This window comes from Sitophilus oryzae, unplaced genomic scaffold (assembly GCF_002938485.1).
Source record: "Sitophilus oryzae breed Bouriz unplaced genomic scaffold, Soryzae_2.0 scaffold_1801_pilon_pilon, whole genome shotgun sequence".
Lineage (NCBI taxonomy): Eukaryota > Metazoa > Arthropoda > Insecta > Coleoptera > Curculionidae > Sitophilus > Sitophilus oryzae.
In genome coordinates this window covers 1,847,023-1,860,491 of record NW_022146504.1, presented here as the reverse complement: position 1 = coordinate 1,860,491, position 13,469 = coordinate 1,847,023, and the positions used below count along the sequence as shown (strand labels likewise).

General features: G+C 32.3%; 1 protein-coding gene across 1 annotated transcript in view; it reads left to right on the top strand.

Annotated features, from left to right (window-relative positions):
- The window catches only part of LOC115882962 (gustatory receptor 5a for trehalose-like), a 50,808-nt gene extending 37,577 nt beyond the window's left edge, over positions 1 to 13,231 (top strand). Inside the window, exon 6 of the mRNA XM_030901231.1 lies at positions 13,120 to 13,231. Coding sequence (XP_030757091.1) covers positions 13,120 to 13,191 — 72 coding nt within the window. The 3' untranslated portion in view covers positions 13,192 to 13,231. The remainder of the gene's footprint in view (positions 1 to 13,119) is intronic.
- The last annotated feature ends 238 nt before the right edge of the window (positions 13,232 to 13,469 follow it).

Here is a 13,469-nt window from a genome sequence, read left to right as displayed (position 1 = left end):
CCAACAAGTACAGCTAGCCTAGGCCTACTAAAGAGCGCGGAGCGCGGAGCGCCGAACGGCTAGCTTGTGCGCTAGAGCGTGCGTCTGCCTATGCTAGAGCGCGCGCCTTCTTTTTCCGAAGGGTGTCGGTAAATCAAAAGGAGCGAACGGTGTGCATTTTGGCGGACATTGTACCGGACACTTGGAAGGGTCTCATTTAATTTCGGGCGTCCATCTGTGATTTTTATTTTTTACCGAGTATTCGACAATGGGAGACGCAGTTATTGGCTGGGATCGTGAAAAACGTTTACAACTAATTTGTTTACACAAAGAAAAGATTTTATAATTTTAATTTTATTGTGGGTTGAGTGTGAATAGCTATGTAGCTAGACTTCGTCCATATAATTTCATTTTTGTTAATAAAGACCTTTATGATCATTTTTATTAAAAACCGGAATTATTATGGGATTCTGAAATTAAACATTACTACTTAATAGGAAGTTTGACCCCGAAAATGAAATTTTACCATTACATTTTTAGAAATAAATATACCGGGTGTTTCTGAAAAGTGGTTCACTTCTATAACTTTTTTAATTTTTTAGATAAAAAAACGAGATTTGGTATGTTAGTATGGGACATAAATCAGGATTGATCGACGTTTTCATTTATTTTCGGTCACTACCTATTTCACCGGAAATGACAACAGCTTTTGATTTAAATGGTACCCTCGGTATTTTCTTCCGTATATGATAGAAAATGACAGTCTAAATAGAATGATATATTATATGTCAACTTTTGACATTTTCAATTTAAAAATGGCCATAAATAAACGTAACGACAATTTTACTCCAAATACCAAATATGTGGTACCAAATTATTCGTAAAAATGCTTTTTCCAAATATGCTGAGCCAGCCTCGTACCATATGAAAAATTTGAGTTATCATTTAAAATACGATTTGGGCATCTTTTAAGCGGCCATGAAAGGCCATGATTTACGAAAAAAAATTACACGATAAAATATATGTTTCCAAAGTTCTTTGATTACAAATTAATAGTTTTAACTCAGTCTTGGCACTTTAGATTGAAATTTAAAATGCTATTTTTATTTAATTGGAATTGTCTAAAATTGACGTATGGTATGTCATTCTATTCAGAATGTCATTTTCTATCAAATAAAGTAAAAAAGTATTTAGGATACAATCTAAAAATACAAAGTTGTAGTCATTTCCGTTGTATTATCTGAAAAAATAAAATAAAAATAAAATAGTAAAAAAGTGAGCCCCTTTTGAGAAACATCTGGTAGAATCGGCTGAAAATAAATACAGGTCTTAAAAATACACTATAACGAATAATCTACCAAAAGACCCCTGTAACCCTCCGCCTGCTAAATATTGATTCTTCAACGACAAAAGTTCTTAAACTGTTTACCGGTTAATTTATTTAATAAAATGCTTGCACTCAAAATCCGGGCACTCGAAAAAACAGCGACTACCTAAATGCATCCTAGATCTATAGAGCAAACTGGTTATCGCATTCTTCCCCGCACCTCAGTCCTCGGGACCGATGCGATGGGCTGTGCCGTCGTTTACGACCTGCTGCTACGAGTATATAGTGTGAATTATATATGTTCGCGAACGTTTTGTTCGAGTAGCTTGGACGCGGCTTAAGAAGAAGAATTACTCTGTAAATGAAATTTGTTACACAAAATCAAAAACACATTTTCTCTCATGATTCATATTTGTATTCTAATTAAAAAAATAGATCTCTAAAGGTCGCAGTAGAACGGGCCATTACTCATCTCAAAAAATCTAATCTAATACCGTATGATCGAGAAAAAACGGCGTCAGCGATGGCTATGGAATGAAGATCGCTGTCATTTCATATGTAAATTTATATGGGAAATGTCATCGATGTTCATTTCCCAGCCAACTGGACGCCGTTTTTTTTTCGATCATATGGTACTTATTAGATCCTAAAAACTTTTAATAAACGGGTAGTTTATAAAACCATGTAGTGGTGTTTCCCATTTAAAGTAAAAATTTGTACGTTTTTCATTATTCTTTAATATACAGGGTGGGTCCTAACTGTATTCCGGAAACTTCTGCAGATAATCGCTACGTGTAATGGTTCTTGAGATATGGAATCGAAATTATCAATACCTGTCATCATTGACATAATTTAAGCATTTTGACTAAATAGTTATTATACTTTATATATATAGGGTGTCCCACCTAAGATGGATACAAGTCAATATCTTGGTTGTTTGTTGAGCGATCTTTTTAATTTTTGGCAGGAGTCTATATGACTGATTTAAGACGTACATTTTGCCCAGGGTAAGAAATGCGATACCTCATAGACGTACGTTTTAATTAGGTTTGATATTTTTAGTCAAGAGTAAACTACCCTTAGGACAGTATTTATTTCAAATCTGATAAATTATATTGAATACTCCTTACCTAAGATACTTAACTTCTAATTTTTATAAATATTGATACAGGGTGTGTCATTAAAATAAGACATTTTTATTTTTATTATTATTATTCTTTTAAGTACTTACGACGCCACTGGATAAACAACTGGTTTATTATCGATAACCAATTGTATGCAATTATTAATTAATAATCGATTTAAGTTTTCAGATAGCTTCCATAATAGTTAAGATACGATACAAAAAACTAAATATTTTCAATTTAATTTGTTCACTTTAAAAAATTGTTTTTTAAGTTTGCTAATACAAATGAATAAAATGAGTTACAAAATAATTTAAAACCCCAGTTTTCAATGGAATCTGAAATATGGTTTTTATTCCTTTTATTGAGGGATATTTAAAAAAATCCAAATAGTTAGATATTTAAAACAATCACTATTAACTTTGAAAAATATGCTCTAAACAAAGATTTATAAAACTATAACGAACTAAAAGTCAACATCTTCGACCAAACCACCATAAATTTCTAATGCATTTTTCATAAATTTTCCTATTTCTTAAGCAAACTTTTCGTAATTCTTGTCTAGAAATTTGTTTACATTCTTTTCTTATTCGAGTTTTCAATTCTTCTAATGTTCGTGGACGGGTTTTATAAACTTTATTTTTGATAGCACCCCACAGAAAAAAATCCAGACGTGTGAGGTCTGGAGACCTAGGGGGCCTTGCTACAAAAGGACTATTGCGACCAATCCATTTATCTTGAAAATTTTCATTAAGCCATCTTCGTGTAATGGTTGTAGTAACGAAAAGTAAACAAAATAAATTGAAAATATTTTTTTTGTATCGTATCTTAATTATTATGGCAGCTATCTGAAAACTTAAATCGATTATTAATTGATAATTGGATATAGATAATAAACCAATTGTTAATCCAGTGGTGTCGTAAGTACTTAATAAAATAATAATAAAAATAAAAATATCTTATTTTAATAACACACCCTGTATCAATATTTATAAAAATTAGAACTTAAGTATCTTGGGTAAGGAGGATTCAATATAATTTATCAGATTTAAAATAAATACTGTCCTAAGGGTAGTTTACTCTTGACTCGAAAAATATCAAACCCCATTAAAACGTACGTCTATGAGGTATCGCATTTCTTACCCTGGACAAAATGTACGTCTTATAGCCATACAGCCTCCTGCCAAAAATGAAAAAGATTGCTCAACAAACAACCAAGATATTGGCTTGTATCCATCTTAGTGGGACACCCTGTATATTATGAATTTGAAATGTTTTTGTACCAAAAGTTCAACAGAATCTGTTTATCATGATTTGTTCCAAGAAAAATTTAGTTCATTCCAGTCAAATAATTATCTACTCAACATGTTTATTTTTTGCCAATATTAAATATCTTGAGCTCGGTTGTACCGATTTTTACCAAAAGACCTTTTTTACATAAAAAACATCGTAAATGTATATTGTATATTTTTTACTCAGTAGTTTTATACAGGTACGAACGAAGAGTTATTACTTTTCAAACCAGTTAAAAAATATATATGTGGCGCTCTTTGCAAGCAGGAGTCATATTAACATCAAAATCAAATTTCTCATGTCAAAAAACTCGTATAAACCAATTTTCTTCATTGGCGTTACTTCAGAAATTATTTGGGGAAAAAATTGAAATAGATATAAAACTTCTACATCCTGTATCTCCGAAACTAAGCATTTCAGGGCATACATTTATACGAACTTTTTTACTTATTTTTATCTGTAGAATATGGTGCCGAAGTTTCCGGAATACAGTTCGGACCACCCTGTATTTAATATAAATTTTAATGTGTTTGTGTATTAATAACCTGGTTTACATTGCGAAAATCATAAAAAATAAGATTCCATTGATTTTGATAGTATATTATTGTTTATCTTTGGTTATAATGCAGCACAATCTTTTTTTATTTCCGAATAAAATTTTATGGCAGTATAACTTCATCCCATAAGAAAGACATCGGGCAATTAGCATGGCAGGAACTTGCCTATGCAGTTCAAATATAAAAAGGTAAAATCGATTCTCGATCTATAAGAGGATCAAATTCCACTGAAATAGTTTTTACTGTAGAAAAATTCCGACAGATGCACCATAAAAGAATAAAATTACAGGGACGTGATGCAATCTTGTTGGAGAAAATGTTCTATATTTTTTGTCACAAACTACTGTATAAGTATCAGAAAAAAATATTTATCTTCGAGTCGTGATTTTGTTATAATTATGCTTATTTTTTAGGACTTGTTACAGAAGAATTTGTTACCCTTGATTAAAAAAGGCAAAACGAATATATCTAATTCTCTTTTAATATTTTCTTACTTATAAGATGATAATCTCTATCTAATTATAAGATGATTATCTAAGTATATGTGGTAATTGTAATATGTCATATTATTATCTAGTGTCTTTGTAGCTCAAACACAATGCTCCAGAGAAATTCCACAGTAGATGAAACTTATTAATTGATTTAGGTAACATTTGAATTTGAATATAACTTAGAAAGAATTAGACTTTGACAATTTATTTTAATGTGCTAGTAATTTGAACTTTCTTTTGTCACCATTTTAAATTTATCATATTTAATTAAATTAAGTTTCTCAACAGAATTTAAGTAAGTAATTAATTTAAGTTTTACTTAAATTAATTAATTAAACAAAAATTTAATATGATGCCGCCTTTATCAGAGGCACTGTTTACCCAATGAAATTAACTAGGTACCTCATAATGAAAAAAAGATAATGTATAGGATGAGTCTTAAGTAAGTGCAAATATTTTTAGTGGTAGTATATTTTGACCCTCAAAAGACGTATATGATGTTTTTTTCGAAAAAAATTGAACGTTTTATATTTTTTCGTTTTTTTTTAATATTTAGTTTAAAAACATAATATCTTGATAATATGGAAACATACCTAAATATTAGATTAAATTTAGAAGAACGAAACCTCAAAAATAATCCAGTGGTTCTCAAATTTTAAGCAAAAAATCATTTTTTAAATTTTTTAAAGTAAAATAACTCTGTTATTTTGGACTTATTTCAAAAGCGGTAAATAGAACATATATTTTTTTATCAAGATCTAGGCACTAGCCCTGAAATATTTGCACTTATTTAAACTCGTTCTATACTAAAATACCGGGTGCGTCTCAAAAGTGGCTCACCCCTATAACTTTTTTATATTTTTTCAGATAAAAAAAAACGATATTTGGTATGTTAGTATATCACATAAATAAGGATTGATTGACGTATTAAATTGTTTTCGGTCACTTCCTATTTCACCAAAAATTACTACAACTTTTGATTTTTATATAACACCCTTCGTTTTTTATTTTATTCGATAGAAAATTACACTCTGAATAGAATGACATGATATATCATATGTCAACTTTTGACATTCTAGCTTAAAAAACAATCGTATTTTAAATTTTAATCTAGAGTGCCATATGGCTGTTTTAAAAACACTAATTTTTAATAAACGAACCTTGGAAAAATAGATTTGATCGTCTAATGTTTTTCGTGTCTTATCCTGGCCGGTTAAAAGATGCCCAAATCGTACTTTTATTCATATCTCAATTTATTCAAATGGAAGGAGGGTGGCCCATTAGCATATTTAGAAAAATAATTATTTTACGAATCATTTGGTACCACACACTTGGTATTTCGAGTCAAATTATTGTTACATTTATGGTCATGGCAGTCTAAATTAAAATTTAAAATGCTATGTTTTTAATTGAAAATGTCAAAAGTTGACATAATATGCTATATCCGAGGCTATACCATTCTATTCAGAATGTCATTTTCGATCAAATGAATAAAAAAAATACTACGGGTGTCGTTTAAAAATCAAAAGTTGTAGTCATTTCCGGTGAACCAGGAAGTGACCGAAAATAATTGAATACGTCAATCAATCCTAATTAATGTCATATAATAACATACCAAATCTCGTTTTTTTGTTTGGAAAAATAAAAAAGTTACAGGAGTGAACCATTTTTGAGACGCACCCGGTATATCTCTATCTTTGACTTAACGCTAAAAATATTCAAATTCAAATTAAAACTAAATGTTAAACACAAATCTTTTTGGGCACAGTGTCCATTTCTATTTCTGCAGATATCTATAATAACATGATTAATTAATTGTATGATAAGATGAGCTGTGTGTGAATATTTATAGATTAATAATTCTTATAGTAAATAGTTAATTAGAATATAGAGTGACAGTTGATAAAGTAATTAACGGGGGGCCAAGATGCTTTGCCGTTATAATGTATGGTGAAAGCCACAACAATAAGTCACACACTACACACAAGAAAGTCCCACAATTTATGTAGACTAGTAGTTTCTCCCATAGCAAATAACAAACAAATCAGTACCCTGTGAGACGAAATATTACATTATCCGCTACCTATGACTTCTAAACTTCCCGTAGGAGATGCGAGACCTTGCCGTTGGCGGGGAATCTCCCAACTTTGGCTGGGTCAAAGGATCATCTCGTCTTGTTTCTGGCTGTAGTGCCGCAGCTAGGGAATTCCTCCAAGACGCATAACGATGCTGGATGGGACTACACTGTCCATCATACCAGGCACCCTCTACTGTCTGTTGTTGTGTCTCACGGGTAGAGGGTGTGGGGCTTAATCGCCCGGAGCAAGAGGAGACAACCTCACCAAAAACGATTCAGTCAAGGGGATGCGTGGCTAGCTAGAAGACTATCTTATTAATTGATTAACCCTTGTGGTGAGCTGGAGGAAAACACCTTAGCAATAGTGGGACCATTAATAGTGCAAGTTCCATCCTCCACAAGTGGCACACCAGCTACTACCTCTTCTAGAAAGGGTCGGAAGCCTACCTCTAGTCCCAAAAAGCTAGACAAGCTACCGTTTCCTCTACTCGGCCTGGGTGAACCAGGAGGGCCAGACGACCCGCTGAGAATAGATCTTAGCGGAGCAGGATTTTGGAGATACCTCCGACTGCTCCACGAAGGATTTGTTAGAGGAAGCAAAAGCGAAAACGCTCCTCGAAAAAGGGGAGAGTAAAGGAACCAAGAAACAACCTGGAGCATTTTTACCAAAGGGAGCGAGAACCTCTCATCTCTGCTCCGGCAAGGAGAGAAAAAAGCAGGATAGAAAGACGTCCAATGTAAGGATGTCGAGTTGGCGAGTCCTCACAGTAGGAATTGACCTCAAATTCAAGGAGACAATAGAGCAAAAGAGACAACACCGGTATCAGGTCTAAGGAGAGAACAAGTTGAAGAGGTGGAGAAAATGGAGACAGATCCTTCAGCCTCCACCTCACGGGTACCTCAGCCAAAGGCAAGCTCCTCGACTGTAAAGGGCACGGTGTGTCTGTACTCTCGGAGGAGGTTGTTGTCCACTCCTCAGAGAAAGAACATCTGTTGTCAGAGGAGGATGGGAAATACCCTGTCCCCCGTACAACAAGAAAATCACCATGCATGATGAGTTTATAGACTGTATGGTGAGTTATAACTCAAAAAAGGGGGACACATTAGGTCTTTAAGGTCGCCGTAATGACCTCCCCCCCATTCATTCTACATCCTCCATCCTACAACAATTTCTCTTAAAAATAAGAAGTCGAGAAATAATCCCAGTTGTTTTTCATCGATTCTTAAACAAAAACAACAAAAAGTATATTAATTATTACCTATGAATTGCGCTAATATTAAACTGAAATAATATACTAGCGGTTATTGAAGGCACAGAGAGTTTTTTATTTCAATCAATGATACTAATTAATGAATGTTATTCTCTGTAGGTGTTCTGGACATTTGAAATATTACACTCAAATAATGAAAAATAAAAAAATCTATCAGAGACAAAAATATTACATAATTCTGGAATATGTCGGGCTCTTATTTGTAGTTATCAGAAGTTGCTTATAATGTTCTGACTTAACCAAAAAAATAAATTATTTTACGTCGTACAAGTAGTGGAATATGTATAATAATATATAATTCGTCACTGACATATATATGCTATTTAATTTTTTAGTAAAATAATGAGTAAAGGTTGATTCTCACTATACCTTCCGTATCAGCCACATTCCGTTTCCCTTCCGTTTACATAAAATATTATATCATGTAAATATAAACTATGTATATAAACAATGCACACTATCTGTTCTGTTTCCCTTCCATTCATATCCTTTCCTACCATACATTTTGTGGCGGAAGGACTGAAGCGTATTGGAAACAGGGATGTCAAGTTCTTATTTTTGTATCAGCTCTGTGAACATTTTGCTGATATTTATTTATTTTTTCGCCTCTTCATTAAATCTATTACCTTTTTCAAAAGATACAAATTTTTAAAATAAAACTTTCGTTATGATATAAAATATAAATTGTACAATAATGATACGGAACGGAAGCATAAGTATAGCGTGAATACAATCAAAAATACGGAAGGGATATGGAACAGATATGGAATACGCTCCATTAGTGTGACGTCATGTAGCGGAAGGTCAGTGTCGCAAAATCTAAACAAAGCAAGAATATAATGGGATAATCTAATTTTTCTTAATTTTTTATTATATTACTCTGTTCAAAGAATATTTGTGTCTTTCTGAGTAAGTATATAAGCGCGTTTACTATACGTATAATTACATAAAAGGATACATATAGGGATAAGTAGTATGAGGTTATGTCAAAACAATAAAGAACACGAATTTCCATAGTATTATAGAATTTATTAACTATAAAGTGCGCTGGTACGGTTCAAAATTAAATGGAATACTTGGAAAAATACAATTACCCGAGAAAAAAAACGGATTAATAGCTCTGTTAATAGTGGGTTAATTAACGCTTTGTTTAGATTTTGCGACAGTGACCTTCCGCAACACGACGTCACCACTAATGGAGCGTATGGAAACGGAAGGTATAGTGAGAATCAACCTTTATTCATACTACATCACTATACCATATAATTATGATATCCCCACAGCAACAAACTAGCAACCCTAACATAGATAAGCCCAAAAAATTCCTGCACCTCCGCCTATCAGAGTAGACAACATTGATCATTTTAATGAATTACATGCTCTCGTGAGCCAGCGTCCTGGGGTCCTGATTAAAGTAATTCATGATAAAAATATTAAAATTAATTTACAGGATGAGTCAAATTATAAAATGCTCACAGCAACCTTAAATGAAAAAGGGTACACTTGGCACTCTTATGAAAATAAGCAGAATAGACCAATTAGAGTTATGGTTACCAAACTGCACCATGATATCGAACCACAAAGAATAGTTCAGGAAATGAAGCAACGTGGCTACAAAATCATAGATGGTACTCCTAAATTAAAACATAAAAATAAAGAACCTATAAACATGTTTATGATTTCCTTCAGGCATGACGAGAGTATTGAAATTTATAATATGAGGGCTATATTAGTAGTAAGAGTGTAAATTTTGCAACTAAGAAAATGCAGGCTTGTGCTACATTGCAAAAAATGCCAAGCATATGGACACACGCAAAAATATTGTGCTATAGAATCACGATGCGTAAGATGTACTGGAAAGCATCTAACAATAAAATGTGAAAAACCAAAAAATGCTATATCAACATGTGTTCATTGTGGAGAAAGTCAAAGAAGATTCGTTCAAAAAAAAAAGAAGATTCAGAAGAATTTGGCATCAAACTAGATCATCTACTTTCAGAACTAGTATTAAGGAGCGTGGTCAACGCCCCCTGGTATATCCGAAACAGTGACCTCCACAGGGACTCGGAAGTGGACACAGTTACCCAAACTATTACCTCATTCGTCAAGAGACACGAAGATCGAATTCACCACTACGTTAACGTTGAGGCCATCCAGCTACTCGACAACACATTACACAACCCACATCAGAAGGGATCAAACCCTTGGAACTAGTTAATATGTGTTAGTGAAAAGGCAAATAGTGCTTGTATACGCGATAATATTAGTGTAATTAAGTTAATAGTAGAAAATAAGGAACCCTAGTGAGTAAGTCCATAGTATAAGTTATTCAAATATTAGTAATTTAGGTTAGGAAAAAAATTGCTTTTTGATCTATATTAGATCAGATTGTAAATATAGTAAATTTCCTACTGGGTAATTTCCTAATAAAAAAAACATATTATATACACGGTGATGCAAGGAGAACGAGAGTTTTTCTGTTTACACTTTATAATTTATTAGTATCTATAATTGCGCAAATTATCTGAGTCTAAACACCCCTTAATACAGACTACTAAATGTTAAGAATAAATTTTGATTTATGTTTTATTCTTAATATAGTTTCTTTCATTGATAACTGTTGTTAATATAATAAAATACAGCTACAAAATCAATTACGTTACAATAATATTTATATTTTTTTATTGTTAGTTATGTAGCCCCGAAATATTTTTAAACATAATATGAACAACTCATCAGAACATATTTAATATAAAAATAATGCTGTATCCAAAAATGTTGGCCTTATCAAGCACCTATAAATTTGGAGCTTTTAATTTATTTTTTCTCGGACAATTTCATTCGGTTAAAAAAATATATTTCAATTAAATTTTATAGCTTCAAGGTACATATTATAGACTTTTTAATTTAGTATAATAAACACATCGAAAAAAAAGTAAATATAGAGCGAATAATAAATTCACGCTCCCATCCGAAGTGTAATGGGACTTAACCATAAACGTAAGAAAAATGACGCTAACTGTAAATTGGGCATTTTACGATCGAATTATGCAGGTAAAACATTACTTTCATTTTGTTTACACAAGAAAGTTTGCGAACACTGAATAAATAAAGCAAGTGCATAGGCTCAGTCCCATTATTTACTTTTCGGGAAATTAAATTGACTGCGGTAGCTGACATTTACATAAAAAAAAGTAAAAGAAAAGCTGGTTTAAGACTGGCAACATGTAGATTTTTATATTGGACGCCGGGGTTCATTTATTCCATGTTAAGTATGGTATTTTTATATTATATTACAAATATATTTAAAGACTATATGACTAGTCTAGTCAGGCACAGAAATTGAAGCTAAATTTTTGAGATGGAGCTATACAGTGTTGCCAACTTTCTGAAATAGAATTTCCACGAATACGGTCAACATTTCCCGTTTTCTATGTGCACGGAATATTGGGACACTATCTAAAATCTTTCGAGTATATCACACTAACAGGGAGCTAAAAACTTCAAACTTGAAGTCTTGGTCTAATGCCAGAAAAGTTGTAAATAAAAGGGCAAAATTGGTTGGCGTGATTGAAAAAGTATTTGTTAAAAGTATTTTATTGCCTTGAAAAAATTGCAAATGTAATTTTTTCAGAACTATTTTATTTGTCATTGTGTGGTTTTAAATGGGAATATACCGGGTGCGTCTCAAAGGCGGCTCAATCAGTAGTCATTGCGGCACTTGAGTTAGACAGCCACTTCCGGTCCAGATACAGATGGAGTGTGACGTAAATCAGGTAAGAACGGTTAAAATACGCTAATAAACAAGAATAAATAGAACCGCAAGGTTTTAACCGCTTTGAAACAACAGACTTGTTCGTTTTTTGTTCAACCTGTTTATTTCTATTTTAAACCTGTTTTTTCTTGTTTAAACCTGTTTATTATTGTTTATTAGCATATTTTAACCGTTCTTACCTGATTTACGTCACACTCCATCAGTATCTGGACCGGAAGTGGCTGTCTACCTCAATGACTACTTCACTCCTATAACTTTTTTATTTTTTCCAGATAAAAATAACTAGATTCTCGTTTTTTAAAAAAAAGTTATAGTTGTGAGCCACTTTTGAGACGCACCCGGCATGTAGATATAAAGTTGGTCCAACAAGTCTTTAAAGGTTTCGACATTGAAAAATTGACAAAAAATATTCTTTATGTGTGCCTTATAATGACAGATACAACTCTCATTGTCATATATACCTTGGTTGGAGAGACCATAACTTCTTAGCCCGTGGTTACATTGGATGCGTGTCCGTGCGTTTTTTTGGTCGTGCGTTCTCGGGCGTGCACGCAGCAAAAATCAATCAAATGGTATCTACGCAGGCGATTACATTGCATCGGAGTTTGCGCGTCTGTGCACGTACGTCAATTTCCGTTGGTCGGATGAAAACAAACTGGTTTGTTTTTTTAATACGTGCACGTCCGAGCGGTTCAAATTTTGTTTCTTTGATCCCAATACATTCTAGAAATATTTGAATATTTTTGAATACCAGGTTTAATTTTATTTGGGATATATTAATGTTGATGGAGACATTTTAAAATATTCAAAAAATTTGACCGGGTGCTGTCTTAATTCGCTAAATGTTTTATATATTTATTTTCTTCTCCTCTTCTTGCATATAAATCATTTACCCAACATTTTCTTCTTTTCATGAGTAGATATTTTAACATTATGTCGTCACAAAGCATCAAAGTAGTGGCGCTTGATTTGACAAACTCGACACACAGGACACCATGAACGCGCATCTAATGTAACCACTATAATAAAATAGTCGTGCGAGTAAATTTCGTCAGAGCTCGCACGTATAAAAAACGCACGGACCCGCGTCCACTGTAACCGCAGGCTTAGAAATATACCTATCAACGTTAAATATTTTTATTAAAATTTTGTGTGTTCATAATTAATTTTACAAAAAATATCAAATATATGACATATTTTTAATAACATTTAATTTATGTTTCAGATGGCAACAGCAATTATGGCTTACGAACTCGTAATTATACAGATGTATCAGCAAAGGTATAGCTCAATATAACGATTCCAGAAATTTACAGTTATTAAATTTCTAATTCAGAATAGGGTCAAACATAATTATTATCTCTACATTATTTAAATATGTTTATTTTTATAATTTAACCAGCAATACTCGAGTTATTTGAGATATATTTACATGTAAAATATATAATATATTTATATGTAGATATATTTGTTAGCAAACTAGTCATGTTTAGTGAAATGAATTATAAATACAGTCCGTAGATTATTAATTTCTATATTGAAAAAAAACCTATAATATATAATAAATTAGATTTT